The sequence below is a fragment of the Sus scrofa genome, chromosome 6 (assembly GCF_054392235.1).
Source record: "Sus scrofa isolate SSC_HxYL_T2T_F1_AM1 chromosome 6, Sscrofa_HxYL_maternal_Yorkshire_Landrace_v2.0, whole genome shotgun sequence".
Taxonomy (NCBI): domain Eukaryota; kingdom Metazoa; phylum Chordata; class Mammalia; order Artiodactyla; family Suidae; genus Sus; species Sus scrofa.
This window is the reverse complement of record NC_139388.1, coordinates 18,071,138-18,097,546: the sequence shown is the minus strand read 5'-3', so window position 1 is coordinate 18,097,546 and position 26,409 is coordinate 18,071,138. Positions and strand designations below refer to the sequence as shown.

Sequence of the window (26,409 nt, the reverse complement as noted above, 5' to 3'; positions counted from 1 at the left end):
TTGGGATTTCCTGAAGTGGCTCAGCAGGTTAAGGACGGACATTGTCTCTGGGAGGATACCAGTACCATCCCTGGCCTAGCTCGGTGGGTTAAGGATCTGGTGTTGCCACAAGCTAACATGTAGGTTGCAGATGGGGTTTGGATCTGGTGTTGCCATGGTTGTGGTGTAGGCTTGTAGCTGCAGCTCCAGTTCAACCCCTGGCCTGGGAACTTATATTCTGCAGATGCAGCCATAAAGAGAAAAATATGTATAAAAATAAAAGCAGGAGTTCTCATCATGGCCCAGTGGAAACGAATCCAACTAGGAACCATAATGTTTCAGGTTCGATCCCTGGCTTTGCTCAGTGGGTTAAGGATCTGGCGTTGCTGGGACTGTGGTGTAGGCCAACGCTTATAGCTCCAATTGGACCCCTAGCCTGGGAACCTCCCTATGCTGTGGGCTGGCCTTAAAAAGCAAAAGATAAAAAAATAAATAAAAGTAGTAACTTGCCAAAGTAATGATCTGCTAAATTTTCCTTATATTTCAGACCAAAGTGTTCCCTTTTCTATTATAAAATAAATAGGTGTTAATTATAATCATTGGAAAATTCAGGAAAATAAATAACATATAATCTAGTAACTCAGTGTAACTCCTATTAGCATTTTGCTATATTTTCTTTTGTTCCCTTTCAGTGGTTATTTGGGGGATGTTTTTACATAGTTTCAGTGAATGAATATTTTTGCTTTGTCTTTTAAAATGGGTAAAAAGCACGAGTTCCCATTTGGCTCAGTGGGTTAAGAACGTGACATAGTGTCACTGAGGATGCGGGGTTAAATCTGTGGCCTTACTCAGTGGGTTAAGGATGTGGCATTGCCACAAGCTGCTGCATAGGTTGAGGATGAGGCTTGGATCTGGCATTGCTGTGGCTGTGGTGTAGGCTGCAGCTACAACTCTGATTCGACTCCTACCCCAGGAGCTTCCTTTTGCTACAGGTGGAGCCCTAAAAAGAGAAAATAAATCAATAAAAAATAAAATGAGTAAAAAACAGTTCATTATAGAATTTCATATGCAAAGTACTACACATTTTATTCAGTGCAAATATTTTAATTTCTACCCAGAATGATGAAAAAAATAGGATTTATTGCCCTTTGTTCCAGCTTCAGTTCAGTACTTTTGTTCATAGAATAGAATTGTTCATAGAATTCTTCCAGGGCCTTTTAAATTACTTACATGGGTAATCTTTGACTTAATTATGTCAAACGTCATCAACAAGTTTGTCTTCATCAACAAATACTTTTTTCAGCATCTTTTGTTTCAGGAATTGCACAGAGTTTAGGAAATATGCAGATGACTGAGCATAGTACTTCCCCTCAAAACCCTTCCTTTCATCCAGTCAGTCTTACTGCATTCCTTTGCATTCTTCTTTCCTCTGTCCCACTCTTAGCCATGGGTTCACCCCAACCCCAGCTTCCATTGAGAGTATAGCCTTTCTTCTGACTCAGGCAACAACTTGTTTAGAAATAGAGGGTAAACATTAGCCCTAGGTTTAAGACTGCTTAGTGATTTCTCCTGAGGTGCAGTGGATTAAGGATCTGGTGTTGTTGCTGCACCGGTTGCTGCTGTGGCGCAGATTTACTTCATGGCCTCGGAATTTCCGTATGCTGTGCACACCCCAACACACACAGCCCGCTTACCTACTATTGCTCCTCTATGTTTTCTTTTGTTTGTTTTTTGGCTGCACTTGCAGGATATGGAAGTTCCTGGGCCAGAGATGGGATCCAGGCCACGCCTGTGGCAATGCTAGATTCTTACTTAATCCACTGTGCTGGGCCAGGGATTGAACCCATACTGCCACAGAGACAAACGCTGGGTCCTTAACTCACTGCACTGCAGTAGAAACTCCTCCTCTATGTTTAAGTCATAATAGTCCTCCTGGGACCTGTTTGCTTTTGGAGGGGATTTTGTCCAAGGTAATCTCTTGGCTCTTGTATCCTCAACTCAAGTGTAAATTTAGGACTGGGAGAGTCATTTGGAAAGCATTATAGGCCCTGACTCTATTTTTAAATATAAATATGCATAGGTAATTTTTAAACTAATAATATTCTTTGCTCTTTATTTTTATCACACATTTACAATACTAAATGTGTAAGCACTGATTAGATTAATGTGTTGACCTGAAGTCCTATCCACCATTTGAAATATTTTTCTTTGAACATACATTCTGAATAACAAATGCATTATATACAAATAAACATTAGAAACACAACTTTTTAAAAATTAGATTGCCTATCTGTAAAGCCCAGATTACATTTTTTTTAATATGCCAAATGTTTGTTTATTTAGCAAATCACAAATAAAAATACTTTGAGAAATTAAACTTCTGGGAAAGATTGTTTAGACTAAAGCTAATTTCCCGATAAAAACTGAGTCACTGATTTTTTTATTTATAATTTTTCCAATTTGATGTTCTGAGGAAGATATTCAGAAGAATATGCTATATGTACCTTTGGTTTTTTAAAGGCCTTTTTTTTGTTGTTCATTTGTTTTTGCTATCCCTACTTTTCTTTTGCTTTGCAAGTGTTACTAGAAAATAATGGTAATTTTGTAGCTTTATGTAACACACATGTGTGTAATTTTTAAACTTCATTTTGACTGAAGTACACTGTGAAAGGTTATAGTGACATTAGCTATTCTCTTTCCTGTTTTTCTTGGTTTATTGCATTTAGTCTTCCTCCCTTCCTCCTGCCACACATATGTGTTCTTTGTCTTCTCTGTCCAACTTTATTACAAATATTTCAATTCTATGGAATGTATCATCCCTTAGGCTGCCTTTTACTTTGTCAGTAAGATAATCAGTTGTTTTTAATGTTCTTGCCTATTCTCTTTCTTCCTTCTCCTTAGATGACTTTTGTAGAAAACTCTTATTGATCCCTTTTCCACATTGTGCTTTGACTTCTCAGAACATTGGAAAACCAAAAAGGAGCTGGAGTAAAGAAGAGCCCTATGTTGTGTGGACAGTATCCTGTCAAAAGTGAGGGAAAGGAGCTGAAGATAGTTGTACAACCTGAGACCCAGCACCGAGCTCGATACCTGACTGAGGGTAGTCGTGGCTCAGTAAAGGACAGAACACAGCAAGGCTTTCCTACAGTAAAGGTAGTTATTTTACTTAGCAGTATATAGAGAATTTTATCCACTTTTACTTTTTAGTTATTTTGCTTTTAAACAATAAAAGCTGCCTAAAATAGAACTACTAGCTATATAAGAAATGAAAGTAGGGAGTTCCCATTGTGGCTCCTTGGTTAACGAATCCGACTAGGAACCATGAGGTTGTGGGTTCAATCCGTGGCCTTGCTCAGTGGGTTAAGGATCCAGTGTTGCCGTGAGCTGTGGTGTAGGTCACACAGACGCAGCTTGGATCCCGCGTTGCTGTGGCTGTGGTGTAGGCTGGTGGGTACAGCTCCGATTGGACCTCTAGCCTGGGAACCTCCATATACCGCAGGAGCGGCCCTAGAAAAGGCAAAAAGACCAAAAAAAGAAAAGAAAGAAATGAAAGTAAAATTCTGACTGAATTGTAGGCTAAATATTGTTACTCTGATGTAATTTGAATTTCAGTTTAAACGAAAAGAGAGGTGAGGATGTGTTTTAACAAGTAAAATATATGGAAAACATGACTTACCTTTCCCTTACATTTGAGATTGGTAGCAACTGTATTGGAGTCTTCCCAAACCTTATATTTAAGAAGAAATTGTAAAGCGAACTCAAAGAAATATTGTAAATTATCATGGACTTGGAAAATAAGGTTTTTAGGTGGCTGAAGTAATCAGAACTACTCAACTTAGAAAAGACGATTAATAGGTAACTTAAGTCTTTAGTTTAAGAAACAGGATATCAATTGAGTCTTTACCTTTTCAGAACTTAGACTAAAAGAAAAAGTAGGGGGCATTTAAATTTTAGCACCTGGGATACCTTGTTATAAAGACTATTTCTCTTTGAAGACTAAGAAAAAAAAAAAAAAAAAACAGAGTAAGGGATGTTTAACAATATTCTTATCCCTTGAAAAATACTAAACAGGGAAGAATTTTGGCTAGTCATATGATAGATTCTTATAAACGCAGTTGGTGTAAATGGGTTAGTTGAATGATATTTAATTGGGCTGCCTTTTGTTTTATACTTGAATTATATAATAGTAGAAACTTCAGATCAAGAAACTTGTGACCATTTATAAGATCGGTTAATAGTCACTCAATATACAATATCATTCCTACCCTTCTGTTAACTCACCACACCAACATTTCTTCAATCCTCCAAATTCAGGACAAGTAATAGGCAACTGAAAAATTTAAATTATACTTTGTGGAAATATTTGTCTAATGAGACATTTTGATAGTTTGGTTAATATTTTTAACCTAATTTCTCTGGCTTTAAGTTATGGTTTGTCTTCAGAAGCATTGTTAGATTAATTGCCTATAGTAGGAAGTAAATTGACTGATCTTAAAAGTTTATTTACTCATTCATTCATTGTCAAAATATTGTACCCTATTATGTACCAGACACTGTTCTAGCTACTGCTGATTAACGGTTTGGGTAGACTGCTTATTTGCCTGCTTATTTGACTCATTATAACAATACACATACAGAGGTATAGCTATTCTTGGATAGAAAAGTTATATGAGGTTTTTTTAAGCGCTTTAATGTACATTCTACAAGTTTGTGATTTTCTGCATTCTATATTAGCAGCTTCAATGTTTAACTATAAACTTTATCACGAACTAGCATTGGAAACATTTGTTCCCAAAACCTGTTTTAAATATTTATTCTTCAGCATACAAATTATAATTTAATTTATGAAGGCTTGCTAGAAACCTCTAATAACCCAAAGATCCTCATTCGAACCAGCAGTTTTTCATAATGTTTTGGCCTAGGATTTTTGCGATGTTGTTTGTATACATCTAGTCTATGAAAATGAGCTTCATTTCCCTATTATTAAAATAGGTGAACTTCAAATAGTTTCCTAGTCAAACAGCTTTGAAAGAGTAAAAATTTAGTATATATACTCTCACTTAATGATAATAATGATGCCCCTAGTACAGTTTTCCATTACTGTACTGGAAATGTGCTTCTTTGGCAGTCTAATTTATAAATACCTTAGAGAATTGTGGTATTTATTCTTAACTGGATGTAAGAAATTAATTACAAATGATAATTTATCATTGAACATCTAAAGTTTTAGTTAAAATGTAATTATTACAGAACTAAAACAGAATTTTCTGCAGAAACTTAGCTAATTCTCTTTTATGAAAATATTTAACCTCTGTTTTTCTGGAGGATTTGAGATATTTCTTTATTATAATCTAGTTATAAATGTAGGACTTTGTCTTAAATATTTGGTTTCACAATTAGATTATTTGAAATGCTGATTAATGTTTATGATCCGTGTTATCTCACTCCAGCTGGAAGGCCATAATGAGCCAGTAGTGTTGCAAGTGTTTGTGGGCAACGATTCTGGTCGAGTGAAGCCACATGGATTTTATCAGGCCTGCAGGGTAACTGGGCGAAATACAACTCCCTGCAAAGAAGTAGACATCGAAGGCACGACTGTTATAGAAGTTGGCCTTGATCCAAGCAACAATATGACACTGGCGTGAGTACTTAGTAAATAATGTTTTTATTGGTCATTACATTTTTGTGGTAGGCAGGAAAAATTTTTCGTTTCTAATGTATAAAAGATTTTTAGCATTGTACAAAATGTTTTAAACATTACAGATAAAAAGAATAGATTAGGGAGTTCCCGTCGTGGCGCAGTGGTTAACGAATCCGACTAGGAACTATGAGGTTGCGGGTTCGGTCCCTGCCCTTGCTCAGTGGGTTGACAATCCGGCGTTGCCCTGAGCTGTGGTGTAGGTCACAGACGCGGCTCGGATCCCGCGTTGCTGTGGCTCTGGCGTAGGCCGGTGGCTACAGCTCCGATTCAACCCCTAGCCTAGGAACCTCCATATGCCTCGGGAGCGGCCCAAGAAATAGCAAAAAAAAAAGACCAAAAAAAAAAAAAAAAAAAAAAGGAATAGATTATTGCAGAATGGTAATGCTGAAAATGGGGATTCTTTTGTCCTTTACCAAAGAATTCTCATGGTGAAAGGCCAGGATATAAAAGCCAGGTGGAATGCTGGCTTTTTGGAGAATAATCCAAACTTACACATTGGAATTAATGATATTAACATTAAAAAATAAAATTATAGGCAGTTTGATGTACTTTCCTAAATTCCATTTCCTTAGTGTTTTCAGTAGAAACTGACAGAGACTATTCATGGTACCTTGACCCATCTTGGTATGAAAAAACATATTGCTGGTTTAAATTTACCTTTTGTTTCTATTTTCCTGTGTTAAAAAAATTATGTCCTAGTCCTACCTGTTTTTCATCTCATGCATTTTCATTAACTGAGAAATATTAGAAATGTTAATGATTTAAATTAATTTTTTTTTCCTTAATCCTTTTGTTAGGATCTTTAATCCTAAAGAAGAACCATAACAGCAACAAATACTGATATGGAATATACCTGTGTTGTAATTTATTTACATTGGATAGCTAAAGAACTATTGTCTACTTGGTTTTTAGGGGTTTGGGGGAATAAGTTTAGTAAGAAGATGATTGGAAAAGGGAAATTTTGAAACATACTTTGTAAAGATTTATTTTTTTAACTTGAAATTATAGATTATTATGGTGGAAGGTAGAGAGTGTAAGCTGAAAATACAGAATAATAAAACAAGTAAAAATTAGTAATAATAAAATGCTAAAAAATATGTCCCTCAAAAGCCAACTAATTACTAATTACCCAGAACTAACTACTATTTCTACATTTATTTTTCCATTTTTTTTTTCTGATAAAATTGAAGTAGTACTGTATTTACTATTTTGAATCTTGCTTATCATGAGCATTTTCCCATAACATTAAATATTACTTACAGCATATGTTTTAATGACCGAATATGTTCCATTTTGGGGTGAGACAGTTACTAATTTTTTTTCAAGTAAAATTCATCCCCTCCATTTTAATATCTGAATTAGCTGCAAAAAGAAAGAAGCTAAATTAAATTTTCAAAGCAAAAAAAATCTCTTGTAAACAATTACTTTTGTTCAGATTTTGAAATAGGCCTTTTACTTCTCTATTCTTTTTTGCATTATTATTATAAATGAAAAGTTGATCAGAATTTACCTTCCTGTACTTTTAAAATTTGGAACTATATGATTATATCACATGTTCAAAAATTTTATAAGGAATCAAATTATTTTTAAAAAAACTTTTTCGATTAAGAATATTGTACTACTGGAGTTCCCGTTGTGTTGCAGTGGAAACGAATCTGAGTAGGAACCATGAGATTGTGAGTTTGATTCCTGGCCTTACTCAGTGGGTTAAGGATCTGGTGTTGCTGTGGCTGTGGCATAAGCTGGCGGCTACAGCTCAGATTCGACCCCTAGCCTGGAAACCTCCATATACTGTAGGTGCGGCCATAAATAGATAAAAGACCAAAAAAAAAAAAAAAAAAATATATATATATATATATAGTACTATATTGTACTACTTATACAACAGAAAATGCCAGTTAATATATTTTTTTTCTGTGTTAGGGTGGACTGTGTGGGGATATTGAAGTTGAGGAATGCTGACGTTGAAGCCAGAATAGGAATTGCTGGTTCCAAGAAAAAAAGCACTCGTGCCAGATTGGTTTTTCGAGTAAATATCACAAGGAAAGATGGCTCTACTTTGACACTGCAAACACCTTCCTCTCCAATTTTATGTAGTAAGTAAGAAAACATAGAGATATTAAATATCTGAGGCCTTTTCATTTTCTATTAATCTTTCAGACATCTCTAAATTTTCCATTCTCCAGTTTGTGATCATGTAAAATTTGAAACACTTTAAAAGCTATAGTCAAATTTTCTGGACTAAACTAAAGGTGGGTGATTTCTAATAAAATTCGAAAGGTATGTAGCAGTTTGTAGTTTCCTATTATCATTCTGTAATGATTTAAAAAGTAATTTGAATAGTTTGCCTGAAGTAAATTGCAAAGCCAGAGGATTTTCACAGCATCTTCATTGTGTGATTAATTGCTGTGATTCTAAGTGTTTTGTGTTAGAACAAAAGAAACAGTAAGGTCAGCAGAAGTTTGTAAATATAGAGCAGTTGGAGTTTTGGTTCCAAATTAAAGTATAGTATAAAGGGAAATGAAGTTCTTATTTTGCTAACCTTGGCATAGAAAATAAATGACGTGTGTATGTGTTTAAATTCAATCATGTTGTATGTGCTTCACCACAGTCTGGTTTCCTTGTAATGAGTATTATTACAAGTAATTAATAGGAAAAACTGTCCTTTCTACATCCCTTAAGAAGATTTTCTTTTTCTTTTCTTTTCTTTTTTTTTTAAGTGTTGTGGTCACATCTGGAAGTTCCCAAGCCAGGGATTAAATCCAAGACATAGCTGTGACCCACGCCACAGCACCAGATCCTTTAACCCACTGCATGGGGCTGGGGATTGAATCCGCACCTCTGCAATTGTAGGAGAAAATGTCCCAATAAAATGTAGAAAGGAGAGACCCCAGCCATGATGACTAAGCAAAGTCTAGCCAACTGCCCCAACCAGTCCTCCCCCATGCATCTGCTTCCGCATCTACTACCTTGCCTGACGTCACTCCAGTCCAACTAGTCAAGCTTGGACCCGGAAGACATAGCCCATAAAAGCCTTGTGAAACCCTTCTTCCGGGCTCAGACTCTGGAGAGCGATCTCCACTGAGCCCGCCGGCGTAATAAAACTGAGTTCTCCAACTCTCCGAGTGCTCGCTTGGTTTCTCGCCGGGTAAAAGAGCTGATCCACTGCAGCCGCAAAGCTGCCGGAGCTGGTACGCTACAGCCACGGGGCTGTCGCCAGAGCTGATACACTGCAGCGCAGGGCTGCTGGGTATCTGCCGTAACACAATGACCCAAGCCACTGTAGTCAGATTCTTAACCTGATGTGCCATGGCAGAAACTCCAAGATTTTCATTATGTAATTTTCTTTGGCCTTACTTTGGAATTCAGAAGAGCAGAAGAGACTGAGTTCCATTCACTTAAATTTCCTCTTGGATTGTTATGGGTATTACTGCCTTGGACAGTTACGGAGCTGTTGCTCTTTAATTGTAGCTTAGTTTTGTCAAATTATTCACTCTTAGTAGATTTTATTTTTCACTTTCTTTTAATTCATCTCAGCAGTGATTATATCTGTACTTTATCTTAGCAAACACCCTACTTTTATTTTATTTTTAAACTTTTATTTTATTTTTTCTTTAGGGCCACACTTGCCACACATGGAAATTCCCAGGCCAGGGGTCAAATCAGAGCTGAAGCTGCTGGCCTACACCACGGCCTCATCAGATGTGAGCCACTTCTGTGACCTACACCACAGCTCTCAGCAACACTGAATCCTTAACCCACTGAGTGAGGCCAGGGGTCAAACCTACATCCTCATGGATACTAGTCAGGCTCATAACCTGCTGAGCCATAATGGAAACTCCCAAACAGCCTAATTTTAAAAAGAAAGTGATAAATATTCTGATCTCAAGAAAAGCTCGGATTTCTCTATTTTTCATTATTATGAAAATTTTATTTTAATACTAGTATTTCCTCTAGATGATGTTCAATTATAACTATGCTGCTTTTAAAGTTTGTAGATTCTGGAGTTCCCGTCGTGGCGCAGTGGTTAACGAATCCGACTAGGAACCATGAGGTTGCGGGTTCAGTCCCTGCCCTTGCTCAGTGGGTTGACGATCCGGCGTTGCCGCGAGCTGTGGTGTAGGTTGCAGACGCGGCTCGGATCCCGCGTTGCTGTGGCTCTGGCGTAGGCCGGTGGCTACAGCTCCGTTTAGACCCCTAGCCTGGGAACCTCCATATGCCGCGGGAGCGGCCCAAGAAATAGCAAAAAAAAAAAAAGGCGAAAAATAAAATAAAATAAAGTTTGTAGATTCCATGTCCATTCTTTTGTGTTCAGATAGGGACAGAAGAAATAATCTGTTGATGGTTTTAAAACTTTTCTAATTTGGGTGCTAATTTACTATAATCCGCAGTATGTCTCAACTTGAATATTGTTAGGATGTAGCTTCAGTTTTAATGGGGCATGATGTAGTTCTTTTATGTGATATCATACTTTGAACATGACCATAGCCACATTCTGAAGGCCAGATCCAGGATATGCTAGATAATTCAGATCATACTGCCTTAGTAGGAGCTGAGGAATAGTTGCCAACTTTGTTTCTTTTTTTCATTTCATTTCTTCATCTCCTATTTAATTAAAGTACTGTTGAGGAGTTCCCGTCGTGGCGCAGTGGTTGACGAATCCGACTAGGAACCATGAGGTTGCGGGTTCGGTCCCTGCCCTTGCTCAGTGGGTTGACGATCCGGCGTTGCCGTGAGCTGTGGTGTAGGTCGGAGACGCGGCTCGGATCCCGCGTTGCTGTGGCTCTGGCGTAGGCTGGCAGCTACAGCTCCGATTGGACCCCTAGCCTGGGAACCTCCATATGCCGCGGGAGCGGCCCAAGAAATAGCAACAACAACAGCAACAAAAGACAAAAGACAAAAAAAAAAAAAAAAGTACTGTTGAAGTATAAATATATCCAGCTAAAGATAGATAATACAAAAGAAATAGGAAACATGGTTTTCTGAAACTTTTCATCTGTAATTATTATTTGTTAATTATCACCATTAATGGTAATATATGTTCACATTGCAAAAAAGTATTATGTCCTTGGGAGGCTGTGTCTGGGATAGATATGATAGTCATAAGAAGCAGCCGCATACCCATGGAATGCATATATAGCTAATAATAAAAATTACAGGATTCCCATTGTGTTGCAGCAGAAACAAATCCAACTAGTATCCATGAGGACATAGGTTCGATCCCTGGCCTCGCTCAGTGGGTTAAGGATCCAGGGTTGCCATGAACTTCAGTTTAGCTGCATAGACGCAGCTCAAATTCCGAGCTGCTGTGGCTGTGGTATAGGCTGGCAACTGCAGCTCCAATTTGACTCCTAGCCTGGGAACTTCCATATGCAACTAGTGAGGCCCTAAAAAGCAAAAAAAAACAAAAAAAAAAAACAACCAATGTTTTCAACTCTAACTTTATGCTGGGAATTTTATTAACCACTTTATAAGCATTGTATCATTAACCCTCACCATCACCTTTTGTGGCTTCTAGTCTACAGTTGATGAAATGAAAACTTAAAGAGATTAAATAAATAACTTCCTTAAGGTCACACAACTAATAAATACTAAGACCAGGATTAAAAGCCTCTTCTTTTAGCCACTGTGCTATATTGCCACAATCACTTAAAATTGCCGTGCTCAAACAATGTTGAATGATTCATTTCATCCACGCCATAGCCTCTGGATTGTTAGGACTATGGTTATAGTACAAAATTATATTAGAAAACTGTTTCCGGAGTTCCCGTCGTGGCGCAGTGGTTAACGAATCTGACTAGGAACCATGAGGTTGCGGATTCGGTCCCTGCCCTTGCTCAGTGGGTTAACGATCTGGCGTTGCCGTGAGCTGTGGTGTAGGTTGCAGATGCGGCTCGGATCCCGCGTTGCTGTGGCCCTGGCGTAGGCCGGTGGCTACAGCTCCGATTCAACCCCTAGCCTGGGAACCTCCATATGCCGCGGGAGCGGCCCAAGAAATAGCAACAACAACAACAACAAAACAACAACAAAAAAGACAAAAGACAAAAAAAAAAAAAAAGAAAACTGTTTCCTCTACCAATGGGATTTATGTTGCATAATTTAGACTTTTTATGAATTTAGGGAGATCTCAATTTATATTAGGAGATTTTACTTGAATACCTATCTTGTACCTTCTATTTACTTTTGCATTTATTTATTTTGAATGCATAGTATATATATTTTATCCCTTTAATTGACCATTTGGCACTTACCTTGCCATCTTCTTGGAGAAATTGAATTAAATATGGGCAGTACTTTCTTTTAAAGACAGAGGTACCTTTGCAGTAATAGTTCCGTCTTTTAGAAGAGAAAGTGGTAAAATAGTCATTAGTTTGCTGTTACGTTTGCATGATAGTGTTCACATTTGATTTTACTGTTACTGTTTTTGTAGAATTTCATGCAGACTGATTTTTTTCTTAAAACATATAGTATAACTAGCTTAAAATACTTCTGTATTTCTGTGACTGTTAAATAGATCTAATCGTTTAGGCAGGAGTGTGTAGATCATTCCTCCTAATGGGTTAATGATTTTTTTTTAATCTGTCATTCTTTTTAATGAATGTCATCATTCTTGGTTCAAAATATAATTCCACTTAATCTTCATGGGTTTTTATTAAATATACCATGCAGAAGTCTATACGTTGGTCAGACAGTCTTGCTTTTATTGGTTAACTGTCAACAAAATGAAATATTTAAAAATTTTTATTACATTTTAATTTTTGCTTAAATATTAGACTAGACGAATAAGGAAAAGGCATTAACTTTAATACTACTTTCAGAATAATACTTTATATTATACTCTGTGGTTCATAAAGTTGAGGTTTTAGGAAGTTAATATTTCTTTTGTAATTGAAGTTAAATACCTAGGAGTTAGGGAAATTGAGATGAAACTTTACTAATGATAAAACTGTTAGAAAAAGGACTAGTTTCTTCAGTCTAAATAGGAAATGTGTATCCACTGTCAATGCAGCCCTTTATAATTGCAAGTCTTTTACCAACCAGCAGCAAACAGTCTAAAACGTATGCTTTGCGTAGGTAGGTAGATGTAGAAGGGGGAGGAAAGAGGACTGGGTTAATCCTGCCCAAGTCCTGCTTTCGACTCCTTAATAATTAAGTCATTCTTTTTTAGTGATTATTACACTAATGGAGTTTCCCACTAATAATTACGCTACATTATTCTGTTTGATCCTGGTAACAATTCAGTGTTGTTAATAGAATAGAAGTGATTTTGTTTCACTTTTTATATAACAAGACAGGGAAGAAGTCTTATTTGTTCAAGATTGGCAGGATATGGCAGTTGAAGGAGACATCTGATTTTATTCATCCATTGTTTTGAGCTGGTATCTATTATAGGATATAGGAAGGGTTTTATTTTGATCAACTGTAACATAATAGTAGATACAGCTTTTAAGTTGTATAGCTTATAATTTATCATTTAGATTATTGGCATATAGGCATTTAATTGGTTATTTTATTTATTTATTTTTTGTCTTTCTGCCTTTCCTAGGGCTGCTCCTGCGGCATGTGGAGGTTCCCAGGCTAGGGGTCTAATTGGAGCTGCAGCCGCTGGCCTATGCCAGAGCCACAGCAATGCCAGACCCGAGCTGCGTCTGCAGCGTACACCACAGCTCACAGCAATGCTGGATCCTTAAACCACTGAGCAAGGGCAGGGATCGAACCCGCAGCGTCATGGTTCCTAGTCGGATTCGTTAACCACTGAGCCATGATGGGAACTCCTAATTGCTTATTTTAAATTTACATATAATCAGGGTCATGCTTTTTGCCCCATAGAAGACAGTTGTTTTTTTCTTTTCTAATAGCTTACATTATAAAGATGTAATTTGTATACCATATAATTCAGCCTTTTAAAATGTGCAACTGGATGGTTTTTATTGTATTCACAAAATTGTACAATCATCACCATTATCTAATTTTTGGTCTTTTTTTTTTTTTTTTGTCTTTTTAGGGCCGCACCTGCTGCGTATGGAAGTTACCAGGCTTGGGGGTCAAACAGGAGCTGTAGTTGCCAGCCTGTGCCATAGCCACAGCAATGAGGGATTTGCACTACATCGGTGACCTACAGTACACATCAGCTCACAGCAACACCGGATCCTTAACCCACTGTGACCCACTGTGCGAGGCCAGGGATCAAACCTGCATCCTCATGGATACTAGTTAGATTCGTTACTGCCGAGCCACAACAGAAACTCCTAATTTTGGGTCATTTTTAATCACCACCTCAAAAAGAAACCCTATAGGAGTTCCCATAAATTAAGTCATACATTTTGTGGCCTTTTTGTCTGGCTTTCACTTTAGCACAGTGTTTTTAAGGTCCATTGATATTGTAGCATATATCAATATTTCATTCCTTTTTATTCCCCAGTGACATTCCATTGTTTGAATATACCATATTTTGTTTATCCATTCATCCAGTGATGGACATTTCAGTTGTCTCCATCTTTTGGCTGTTATGAACAATGTTGCTATGAACCTTTGTGTACAAGTTTTTGTGTGGGCGTATGTTTTAGAATTATCTTGGATATATGCCTTGAAGTGGAATTGTTGAATCATGTGGTAGACAGTTTCTTGCTTAACATTTCTCTTAAATCTATCTTATAACTCATAGAAAATAGTTAAAAAATTTTTTTTCTCTGTACTTCCACTCCCTGTTGTAATATCAGTGTTCTGAAAATATTGACAGATATTGAATTCTTTGTTTTAGTTTGATCATCATTTTGTCTCTGTTCCTTAGTGATTTTATTTGACATATACACACACACACTTTTTTTTTTTTTTTTTTTTTTTTTTTCCGACCGCACCTACAGCATTTAGAAGTTCCTGGGCCAGGGATTGAACCTGTACCACGAAAGTGACCCAGGTTGCTACAGTGACAACACTGGATCCTTAAACTGCTACATCATAGAGGAACTCCTCTTCGACTCATTTTTAAAAACAAACTGTGATACACTGCTTAAAATTTTCCATATTCAGGCAAATTTTGGGAGACAGTAAATTTGTTCAGATGAGCTTTTAAAAAAAAAAAAAACAGTTGTGTTTATTGAGGCTATAATTTAGTTCATAGAAACAGTGCTATATTCTAAGAAAATAATGCCTTATTGCCATTCTGTCAGTCATATATACAATGTAAATAGTCTGGGGGAAAAATAGGCAAGTAAACTTCCTATTATATTATAAAGTACTATAGAGGCTGTAGTACATACTTGAATAGGATACAGTGGAAACATAGAAAAGAACATCTAATCCAGAGTGTTTAGAAATGGTAAAAACATGTACTGTACCCTGAAGGACAAATAGAAGTAAGCCAGACAGAAGGGAGTGTACAGGGAGGTCATTCTGGGCAGAGGAAACTGTATAAATATACTGCATGGAAAGATATGTTTCTTATAGGGAAATTAAAGAGTTTGATATGATTGGAACAAAATGATACCAATGAAGAAGTGGTAAGATCTTTCATAAAGAGAATTACAAGTTCAGCTGAAGAATTTGAATTTTCTCCTTTTTTTTTTTTTTTGTCTTTTTGTCTTTTTGCCTTTCTTGGGCCACTCCCGAGGCATATGGAGGTTCCCAGGCTAGGGGTTGAATCGGAGCTGTAGCCACTGGCCTACGCCAGAGCCACAGCAGCATGGGATCCAAGCCATGTCTGTGACCTACACCACAGCCCATGACAATGCCGGATCCTTAACCCACTGAGCAAGGCCAGGGGTCGAACCCACAACCTCATGGTTCCTAGTTGAATTCGTTAACCACTGAGCCACTATGGGAACTCCAAATTTTCTCCTGTCTTCTTTAGGGAGCCTGAGGCTTGAATTTAGGCCCTGAAGTGGTGGGTGGGAAGGGAGAGGAAAAGTAAATATTGTAAATAATACACCTTGAAACAGAAGACCCACAAAATCTTTTTATTAAAAAAAAATCAAAAATAAGAATGTTGCTTCTGGTTTGTGTTTATTTCCATGAATATAACCTTTTTTTGCCAGGTTTGAGGAGTTGGGATAGAATGAAAGGTGAAAAGGAAATATGTTAGAAAAAAGGTTTAGAATTGGAATGGGAGGTAGAAGGAAACAGGAAGATGAGAGGGAGGTAGAAAAGGAAGAGCTGCCAAAAGGTGCTAGAGGTGAAAGAGAAGAGAGGAAACAGATACTGGATTTTCCATCTAGAGCCGGTCAGTGGAAAGAAGGCCTAATGCCAGAATTCATTTTATGCATTGTGACCTTAGAAAAACAGTCCTGCTTTTTTACTTGTTGGTTTAACAGTGATCATTGGATCTGTTGTCTTTTTGTCTGTTTTTAAGGAGATAGAAAAATCATCCTCTTACATTTTTTAAAAAGTTTATTGAAATATATAGTTGGTTTTTAATGTCTATTCTTCTATAGTAATTTTTTAATATGGTAAAATTAATTATAGCGTTCTTCAATTTAATGTATATTTTATCATATTAATGCTTATTGTGTTAAATCTTACTGAATTAACTTTTCTTCACAGACATTAAAAAGCCTCACTAATTATGTTGACAGATGAAAATATTTGTTTTGTTATTTTTCAGTATTCAGATATTCATTAATTTTTTTCAGCTTTATTTTTGATGCTGCTATTTGAACAGCATCTAATTGCACATTACTTTCATAACACCAGAAAGGTGGCTGCTTTATTTGTTATAATTTTTTAAAACAACATGATCATTTTCAAGAGTCTGCTTACTAATTAAAGGTAAAAATAAAGCAGTTGGAGTTTTCACTGTGGTGCAGCAGGTTAAGAATCTTGGTGTTGTCTCTGTAATGATGCATTGGATCCTCACCTGACACAGTGTGTTAAGGATCTGGCATTGCCACAGCTGTGGCATAGGTGGATCCCTGGCCTGAGAACTTCCATGTGCTGCAGGTGCAGCCAAAAAAGAAAAAAGAAAAAGAAAGGTAATGCATATATAATCCTCATTTAAGTTCTGCTTAGTATGGAGTCTCTCCTATTAGGTAACCATTAAACTTTTTAATAGAAAAGACCTTTTAAGGTCAAAGGTTAAGTTATCTTGAACAATAACAGACTAGTTCTTTGCGTAATGTAAGTACAAATATACCTTCAGATAAAGATAAACATACCTTCAGAGGAGTATCATTTGGCCATCTTAATGCTTTTAACACATAAAAGGAAAAAATGAAATAGAAAAAAAGTTTTGATGATCATGAGTGAAGTGGAATTTCCATATAGTATTTAAAAGTGGGAGGAAAAGGTAATGGACTTTCCATTCATTTTGTCAATATATCCATATAATTTTGTACCCCTTATTGTTTTCTAATCATGATGCTTTTATCCGAAGTTCTCTTGTGGTATATTGGGTTAAAGATCTTTGGTTGTCACTGCAGCAGCTTGGTTGGCTGGGGTCGCTGCTGTGGCACGAATTTGATTCCTGGCCTGAGAACTTCCATATGCTATGGGCTGGCCAAAAAAAAAAAAAAAAATTGTCACATTTTCTTGAATGTTTTTTAAAAATGAGTATCTAGTTCTAGTATTACTCCAAAAATTTAATAAATTAGTTACATTAAATCTTTATTTTAAAAGGGTTTGTAATTTGTTGCATTTTGCCACACCTAGGGACTAGGTCCTGTATGAAGAACAGCCCTTCATCCTGAGACAGGGGCCACAACCTGAAAAGCAGCCACCCTCCCTTCCCCCCATGCATTGCACATTTGTGGTGAACCTGGTACTAAACCATTCGTAAAAGACCTGCTTATGGGTTTGGGTTTTCTTTTCTCTTCTTTTTTTTTGTTTTTATGGCCACACTTGCCGCACATGGAAGTTCCCATGCTAGGGGTTGAAACAGAGCTACAGCTGCCAGCCACAGCAACAGCCACAGCAAGGAGGGATCAGGATCCATGCCCTGCCTGTGACTTACACCGCAGCTCACGGCAATGTCAGATCCTTAACCCACTGAGCAAGGCCAGGGGTTGAACCCATAACCTCATGGATACTAGTCAAGTTCTTTACTACTGAGCCACAATGGGAACTCCCTCCTTTTCTTTCTTTTTTTCTTTTTTCTTTTTTTTTTTTAATATTTATTTTATTTTATTTTTTTGTCTTTTTGTCTTTTCTAGTGCTGCACCTGTGGCATATGGAGGTTCCCAGGCTAGGGGTGGAATCAGAGCTACAGCTGCCAACATACTATGCCATAGCCACAGCAACTTGGGATCCGAGCCATGTCTACGACCTACACCACAGCTCAAGGCAACACCAGATCCTTAACCTACTGAGCAAGGCCAAAGATCGAACCCTCAACCTCATGATCCTAGTCGGATTCATTAACCACTGATCCACGATGGGAACTTCCCATTTCTTTCTTTTCTTAAATTGTCGCACTCATGGCATATGGCAATTCCCAGGCCAGGGATTGAATCTGAGCCAGTTAAGACCTGTGTCACAGCTGTGGCAATGCCAGATTCTTTAAGCCACTGTGCCAGACCAGGGATCAAACCTGTTCCTCCACAGCAACTCAAGCCACTGCAATTAAGAAATCCACTGAGCCAGGGCAGGAACTCCTAAGTAGGAGCTTAATATAGAGCAGAGCAGCTTTGATCTATTGACAGTTAGCCCTGGATACATGGTTTGTTTTTTATTAAAAATAAATAGGAGATCCCTCTATGGTTCAACAGGATTGTCTCTGCAGCACCAGGACACTGGTTCGATCCCTGGCCTGGCACAGTGAGTTAAAGGATCCAGCATTACCATAGATGCAGCTTGGATCTGATCCCTGGCCTGTGAACTCCATATTCTGTGGGGCAGCCAAAAATGGAGGGGAAAAAGATAAATAAAAAATTAAAATTAAAAAATTGGAGTTCCCATCCATCGTGGCTTAGTGTGTTAAGAACCCAATATAGTCTCCATGAGGATGCAGGTTTGATCCCTGGCCTTGCTCAGTGGGTTAAGGATCTTGCATTGCCACAAGCTGCAGCATAGGTTGCCGCTGCTGCTCTCATCCTTAGTTGTTGTTGCTGTGGCGTAGGCTGGCAGCTGCAGCTCCCATTCAACCCCTAGCCCAGAAACTTGCATATGCTACAGCTGTGGCCGTTGAAACGAAAAAAGGGGAGTTACGGAATTATCATTGTATGACAAATAAATGTTTCTGCTCTGTTCCTACACTAATCCTGTGGGTTCTAGACACTGTGTGTGTGTGTGTGTGTGTGTGTGTGTTTATACAAAATGACAGTTTCTTTTAAATTCTCAGACATTGCTGAAAATATTATTTTCCATTTAAATATCTAATTAGGATAAGATACTTGTTTGTATCACTAAGTGAGGCTAAATGATGCTGCAATAACAAACAACCCAAAAAAATCTAAGAGATATACATAATAGAGTGTTACTTCTTCCTCATTTTATGATAATATTGGCTACAGTTTGGAAGCAGCTCCATTTTTTTCCACTCTGATATCTAGTCTGAAGGAGCTGCCCTTTTCTGGGATATTGCCATTTTTGTAACAGAAGAAAAAGGAGATGGTGGAACCATGCAGGGTTCTTAAAGCTTTTGCTTGGAAGTGGCATGTTAGTTCAGTTCACATTTCATTGTAAGAACACGTCACATAGCCAGTCCTTATATGAGTGGAGCAAAAATGATGTTTAGTGGAGCAAGAGCCTTCCCACAAGGAAGGGCAGACCTAGGGAAAGAGGGGCAGTAAATATTTTGACAAGAATAACTTCCCATATTACATTCTTGTAAAGATAAGATTAACCATAAAATATATAGGTATCTAAGGGGGAGAAAAAACTTTTCTTAAAGTTTAGTAGAATATCTCATTAATTTAGAAGTTAATGAGTTATACAGCCATATTTAAGTTTATCTTTCAAGTATGTATGTTGTTAGGGTGTACTGAAATAACAAATAGCAGGAGTTCCCATTTTGGCTCAACAGGTTATGAACCCAACTAGTAACCATGAGGATGTGGGTTCGATCCCTGGCCTCACTCAATGGACTAAGGATCCGACATTGCTATGAGCTATGGTGTAGGTCACAGACACTGCTCAGATCCTGCATTGCTGTGGCGTGGGCCTGCAGCTGCAGCTCTGATTTGATCTCTAGCCCACATATGCAGCACTAAAAGAAAAAAAAAATATATATATATAGTAATCTTTTTCAAAGTGCTTGATTTTAAGGGGAGCAGTCTTTTGACTACCTAAAAGGTATTTATTTGTATTAACCAGTATCCCAGGGAGTGTTCCGGTGGAAAACTAGTCCTTAGGTGTCAATATGGAAGAATGTTTCTGGAGTCAAATGTATTGGAGAAACTATACATGACATGAGGAAGTTGGTAGGCCAGTTATGATTTATTACATCTGGGTCCTCCTCAGTACTTGTCAACCTCTTTGTTAATTTTAGTAGTGGTTAGTTAGTCTTATTAACTGAAAAACAAGTGCATTTTATTTTTAACCTTAGAATGTCCTAATTCATGGAGATCTTCTGGTAGAAAGATTACTCTGAATTGGATTCAGTCTGTTTTCAGGGGATCTTTTGATTTGAGGGCCCTGAGTCTTGAGTCCAGACTCTTTAAAAAGTTCTCAATACATCTAGAGGCTCACATTGCCTCAGAGGTCTTGTAATGGGAGTTCCCGTCGTGGCGCAATGGTTAATGAATCCGACTAGGAACCATGAGGTTGCGGGTTCAGTCCCTGCCCTTGCTCAGTGGGTTAACGATCCGGCATTGCCGTGAGCTGTGGTGTGGGTTGCAGATGCGGCTCGAATCCCACGTTGCTGTGGCTGTGGCGTAGGCCAGTGGCTACAGCCCAATTAGACCCCTAGCCTGGGAACCTCCATATGCCGTGGGAGCGGCTCAAGAAAAAGGCAGAAAAAGACCAAAAAAAAAAAAAAAAAAGTCTTGTAGTAGCATATCATAGCTTCATGTTTAAGATTAGGATTATGAGACAGGCTTGTTAAACACAGTTGAATTTTTTAAAAAATATTAAGACAGAAACATGACCAGCTTCATATTTTACACTTTTTTGTTTGTTCACATAATGAGAAAACAAAGATGTCATGTAATAAATTAAAACATCATCTTAGACATTAATCCATTCCTATAAAATCTTACAAGAGTTAGTAAAAATTAATGTGGACTTTGCTGTTTTTTTTCTTTGCTTTCTGTTAAGGTAAAATTTAAGTTACAGAATAGGAAAGTCAAATTTAGGGGTCAAGGATTTCCTGTCGTGGTACAGTGGAAACGAATCCAACTAGGAATCATGAGGTTTCGGGTTCGATCCCTGGCCTTGCTCAGTGGGTTAAGGATCTCGCATTGCCGTGAGCTGTGGTGTAGGTCACAGACACGGCTCAGATCCCATGTGGCTGTGGCTCTGGCGTAGACCAGCAGCTATAGCTCCAATAAGACCCCTGGACTGGGAATCTCCATATGCCGTGCCCTGGGTGCATCTAAAAAGACGACAAAAAAAAAAAAAAAAAGAATTTAGGGGTTAACAATAATGACCTGGATAACTGGGTAATTGAGAGTTGATTTTAGATTTTTAAAAATGTAATTTTTTTTAATGAAATGCTTATATATACTTACAGCTCAGCCAGCAGGAGTGCCAGAGATCTTAAAGAAGAGCTTACATAGCTGTTCAGTGAAAGGAGAGGAAGAAGTATTTTTAATTGGCAAGAACTTTCTGAAAGGAACTAAAGTTATTTTCCAGGAAAATGTTTCTGGTGAGTAGGCATAATACTGCTTTAGAAATTGTTGCATGTTTCACTTTGTTATAAAGTTATAATTATAGCTACAAAGTAGAAAATGTTTCAAAAATTTTGTAAGTCACTGTTTTTATTTTAATCAGATGAAAACTCTTGGAAGTCAGAAGCTGAAATCGACATGGAATTATTTCATCAGGTATAATTTAAACTTTTTATAGTTTATGCTCTGAGAAATTGAGTTTTTTTCTAAAATCTTCCTGAATCAACAGATTAAATTTCTTTTATATATGGAATTTATGTAATTCATTTTAAGTTTCTTTCTTGAATTTCTTTAACTGAAATAGATTTATTACACTGATGCTAGAAATGACAGTTATCTATTTGGAAAAGTTGAGAGCATTAGTAAATTACCATTGTTAATAAATGAAACATTTCTTTCATAATATTTATGTACTCTGAGGATTTGGGTTATCTTAACCTACTATTTAATTAAAACAAACTTTCTTATTGAGTACCTGCTGTGTGGCAGATGTGTTTTATGTGTTAGTTACTTTTGTGTGTTCAGAAGCACTATTTGTTACACTTTTATTAAAGAGTCTGTATTTGTAGACCTTGCTATGTATTGTTTTTCAAATGGTACAGAAAAAGAGCTTGAAAGTAAGAATAAAGAACTGACTTAAGAATTACTTTGGGGAGTTCCCGTCGTGGCGCAGTGGTTAATGAATCCGACTAGGAACCGTGAGGTTGCGGGTTCGATCCCTGGCCTTGCTCAGTCAGTTGAGGATCCGGCATTGCCGTGAGCTGTGATGTGAATCGCAGACACAGCTCAGATCCTGCGTTGCTGTGGCTCTGGTGTAGGCTGGTGGCTACAGCTCCGATTCGACCCCTAGCCTGGGAACCTCCATATGCCGAGGGAGCGGCTCTAGGAATGGTAAAAAGACAGAAAAAAAAAAAGAGGGAATTGCTTTGGGAGTTCCAGTTGTGACAGTGGAAACCTATCCATGGTTTCCATAGCAGAAGTCGTAGTATCCATGAGGATGCAGGTTCAATCCCTGGCCTCACTCAATGGGACAGGGATCTGGCTTTGCTGTGAGCTGTGGTGTAGGTCGCAGATGTGGCTTGGATCCTGCTTTGCTGTGTCTGGCTGTGGTGGTAGGCTGGCAGCTGTAGCTCCAATTTGACCCCTATCCAGGGAACCTCTATAGGCCGCAGATGCCACCCTAAAAAGCAAAAAAAAAAAAAAAAAAGAGATTTTGTCTTTAGAGCAGATGGGGCCAAACTCATGAAATTTGAAACTAGCAAAGAGAAGAACAAACTCATGAGTAAATCAGAAGGCATATGCAGGAGATTAGTATGTAGAGGTACAGCTCAGAAAGAGCAAAGAAGCAGAAACAAACCAATATGTAAAATTCACAAAGCCTAAAATTTTGCATAAAATGCTGATGAGAATAGAAAAAGGACATGAAAACGAGCAGAGAGATGGAAGAGGCAAAAACTGGAGAATCTATAGCCAGTTTAATCAAAAAATGTTCATGGAGTTCCTATCGTGGCTCAATGGAAACAAATCCAACTAGGAACCATGAGGTTGTGGGTTCGATCCCTGGCTTGCTTAGTGGGTTAAGGATCTGGTATTGCCATGAGCTGTGCTGTAGGTCACAGACTCGGCTCGGATCTCATGTTGCTGTGACTATGGTGTTAGCTGGCGGCTACAGCTCCGATTCCACCCTTAGCCTGGGAACGTCTGTATGCCATAAATGCAGCCCTAAAAAAAAAAAAGAAAAGAAAATGTTCGTAATTTGTATTTTTAATTTTTAAAAAAATTATTTTGTGCTTCAAAAATATTTAATAAAAAATTTAAACATTATATATCCAGTATATTGCCAAACTCAAAGCTAAGGGTATAGTGCTCCCTAAGATTGTCCTCACTTCAGACACCAGCCACAAGTTCAGGGGTCTCCTGGCCATTCTCACTTTTGAACTTGGCTTTAAATCCAGGGATTCTGGAGTTCCTGTCATGGCCCAGTGGTTAACGAATCTGACTAGCAACCATAAGGACACAGGTTCGATCCCTGGCCTTGCTCAGAGGGTTAAGGATCTGGTGTTGCCTTGAGCTGTGGTGTAGGTTACAGACATGGCTCGGATCCTGCATTGCTGTGGCTCTGGCGTAGGCTAGCAGCTGTAGGTCTGATTGGACCCCTACCCTGGGAACCTTCATATGCTGCAGGTGTAGCCCTAAAAAGCAAAAAAAAAAAAAAAAAAAAAAAAATCAAGTGTTCCCATGACCCCCTGAGATTTGCTAGAACAACTCACAGAACTTAGGAAAGCATTATAAAATTTCAGTTTTATTATAGCCAAAGGACACAAATCAGAACCAGCCAAAGGGACAGACACATAGAGTAAGGTCTGGGAGGGTTCTGAAGGTGATGCTTCCTCTTCCTCAGGGATGCCTTAGCCTCTCAGCACATTGATGTATGACATTACACAGAGTATTGGCAATTAGGATGCTCCTCCAAGCTATTGGTATTCTGAGTTTTTATTTGGGATGGATCACATACCACCCATGCAGCTAACCTTTTAGTCTCTGGTTCCACCAGAGGCTGGAATTGTTATGACGTGTTTCAAATCCCCTTTCATAAATCACATCGTTAGAGTTTTCAGTGGTCAAAGCCCCTAAACAGACAAAGTTACTAATATCAAACAGGACACTTTAGGGGCCTAGAGATCACTTCCTGGTGGCTAAGGGAAAAGACTAGACCTCACTTTGAGTTAAATTAGTTCTCCACTACATAGTATCATGTAAAGTGGAGTTTCCTGTTTACCTAGACAAATGCTGTGTAAGAAGTTTTCCTCTAGCCTTATGCTACTACATGCTGTCAGAAAGACGTAGTGGTGCAGCAGGTCAAGTATCCAGTGTTGTCACTGCTGCAGCTTGGGTCCCAGCTGTGCCACAGGTTCAGCCCCTGGCCCCAGAACTTCTGCATGCTGCCTGGGCACTGCCCCCCCCGCCCCCCAAAAAAAGAGGTAGTGGAACTCAGCAGTCATTTCTTTGTCACATTTACCGTTAGATAATCTCTGCTACAGTAGCCTTTTTTTTTTTTTTTTTTTTTTTTTTTTTTTTTTTTTTTTTTTTTTTGCTTTTTAGGGCCACACCTGCAGCATGTGGAAGTTCCCAGGCTAGGGGTTGAATTAGAATTGTAGCTACCAGCCCACACCACAGCCACAGCAACTCTGGATCCTTAACCCATTGAACGAGGCCAGGGTTTGAACCCATATCCTCATGGATACTCGTCAGATTCATTACTGCTGAGCTGCAACAGGAACTCCCTACATTAGTCTTAACTGAAGTTCTAGTACCTGCTTTGTCACTAACAACCTCTGTTACCTATGTAAGACAAGTCACTCTTGTGTCCCGGTTTTCTAATCTATAAATCAAACTTTTATAAATTATTTGAGGCTCCTTCTAACTCTGACATTTTATGATTTCTTGTATAACTTGTTGATCAGACTATTCCCATTCCCTGAGAACAAAGAGTGGCTTATATTAGACGACTCTTAGAGGTTTGAGGCCATGTATTATGACTCTTCATAATTATGTGTTCTTCATAATATTAAGCACTTAATAGGTACTCATGAAAAACTTGTTGGTTCATTTTATCATTTTGAAGAAAAAGAGGAATCCGAGGTCTTGAGGTCCCTGTTCTTCTTTCTGAGGGCTCTTCAAACCCTAATTTCAACCAGTTTCTTACATGCCTGTAGTTTGGTTCTAATGCTTGATTTTCCATGCAGTACTTTTGTGTGCCAAGAACATGTTTTGTTTTTCAATAAGTTGGTTAGATTGATGTAAACTCCTTTGCTAGTAATAATCTATTACAGTTGTTATTCCTTACCTTGTCTTATGATGCAGTTTTATTGATAAGAACATGAGTTCTGGAGACCAAGAGACCTGCCTTATAAATTATGTAAAATATTAATAAAATAATTCCAACAAATTATAGTCTTAACTTGCTGTTTCACATAGAATTTAAGTCTTTGTTTCCTCCTCCTCCTTACGCCCCATCTCCTTCTTCCTCTCTCCTTCCATCCTTCTTTCTTTACCTTTGAGGTATGGGGTAGTTATATTATTAAAGCATTTTTTCAGACCATTTATGCCAGCTACAATAGATTAAAGAAGAATAATCATAAAAATGAGACATGTGGTAGAATGGCAAGGAATTAATATCCTTATTTGGTGGCTATATTTAGAGGTCCTGGGGTTTTTGCAAGCAAGTATATAAACAAACCAAATCATAATGTGATCTTTCATTAATTCTGTGGTTTGCAATTCATTAAAAATTTTTGGTCTTTTTCAGAGAAAGCTTTTCAACTTTTTTTTTCCTAAGGCCTTTCTGGGAAGTGTTTTAGAGTGGAATCAGAGCAGAGATAGAATTGATCCTAGAGATTATATTAAAGAAAAAAAATTAAACATTTAGAATGAAGTGTGACCAAAAAATATATTAAAAGTAAACAAACTTTGAGTGTGGTCAATAACGAAATAGCCCTATAATGAAAAGTTGAAATGGCCTCTATAATATTAAAAAATGACCAGAAGATGGTATGGTAAAAGAGACAATTTAAAGATAACTTTGCAGGAGTTCTCTTATGGTGCAGTGGGTTAAGGATCCAGCATCATCATTGCAGCAAATTGGGTGGATGCTATGGCGTGGGTTCGATCCCTGGCCTGGGAACTTCCACATGCTGTGAGCACAGCCAAAAAAGAAAAGAAAAGAAAGAGATGACTTTGCAGATTGCAGTTATGAATAATTTTGATAGCTATTCATTCAAAAGCCCAAAATCAACTCATCAAGTATTAAACTTTGTCTATGAGTTAAAAATTGAGATTAACAAAAAAAATAGTTCTTTGTTTAATATTTGGCTCTTCTAGTCAGTGCCATAATTATGTCTCATGCTCATGTAATTTCATATGTGACAGGCTCTTGTGTCATTGTGTCTACTCCCATTTTAACAACTTTAG

At 37.8% G+C, this 26,409-nt stretch overlaps 1 protein-coding gene across 28 annotated transcripts in view; it reads left to right on the top strand.

The window, feature by feature from the left end:
- The window catches only part of NFAT5 (nuclear factor of activated T cells 5), a 126,704-nt gene that overhangs the window by 72,801 nt on the left and 27,494 nt on the right, over positions 1-26,409 (top strand). For all 28 annotated transcript variants that reach the window (XM_084959737.1, XM_084959732.1, XM_084959720.1 and 25 more), the window contains 5 exons: positions 2,940-3,132; positions 5,430-5,620; positions 7,604-7,776; positions 21,282-21,416; positions 21,542-21,594. In XM_084959737.1, coding sequence (XP_084815863.1) covers positions 2,940-3,132; positions 5,430-5,620; positions 7,604-7,776; positions 21,282-21,416; positions 21,542-21,594 — 745 coding nt within the window. The remainder of the gene's footprint in view (positions 1-2,939; positions 3,133-5,429; positions 5,621-7,603; positions 7,777-21,281; positions 21,417-21,541; positions 21,595-26,409) is intronic.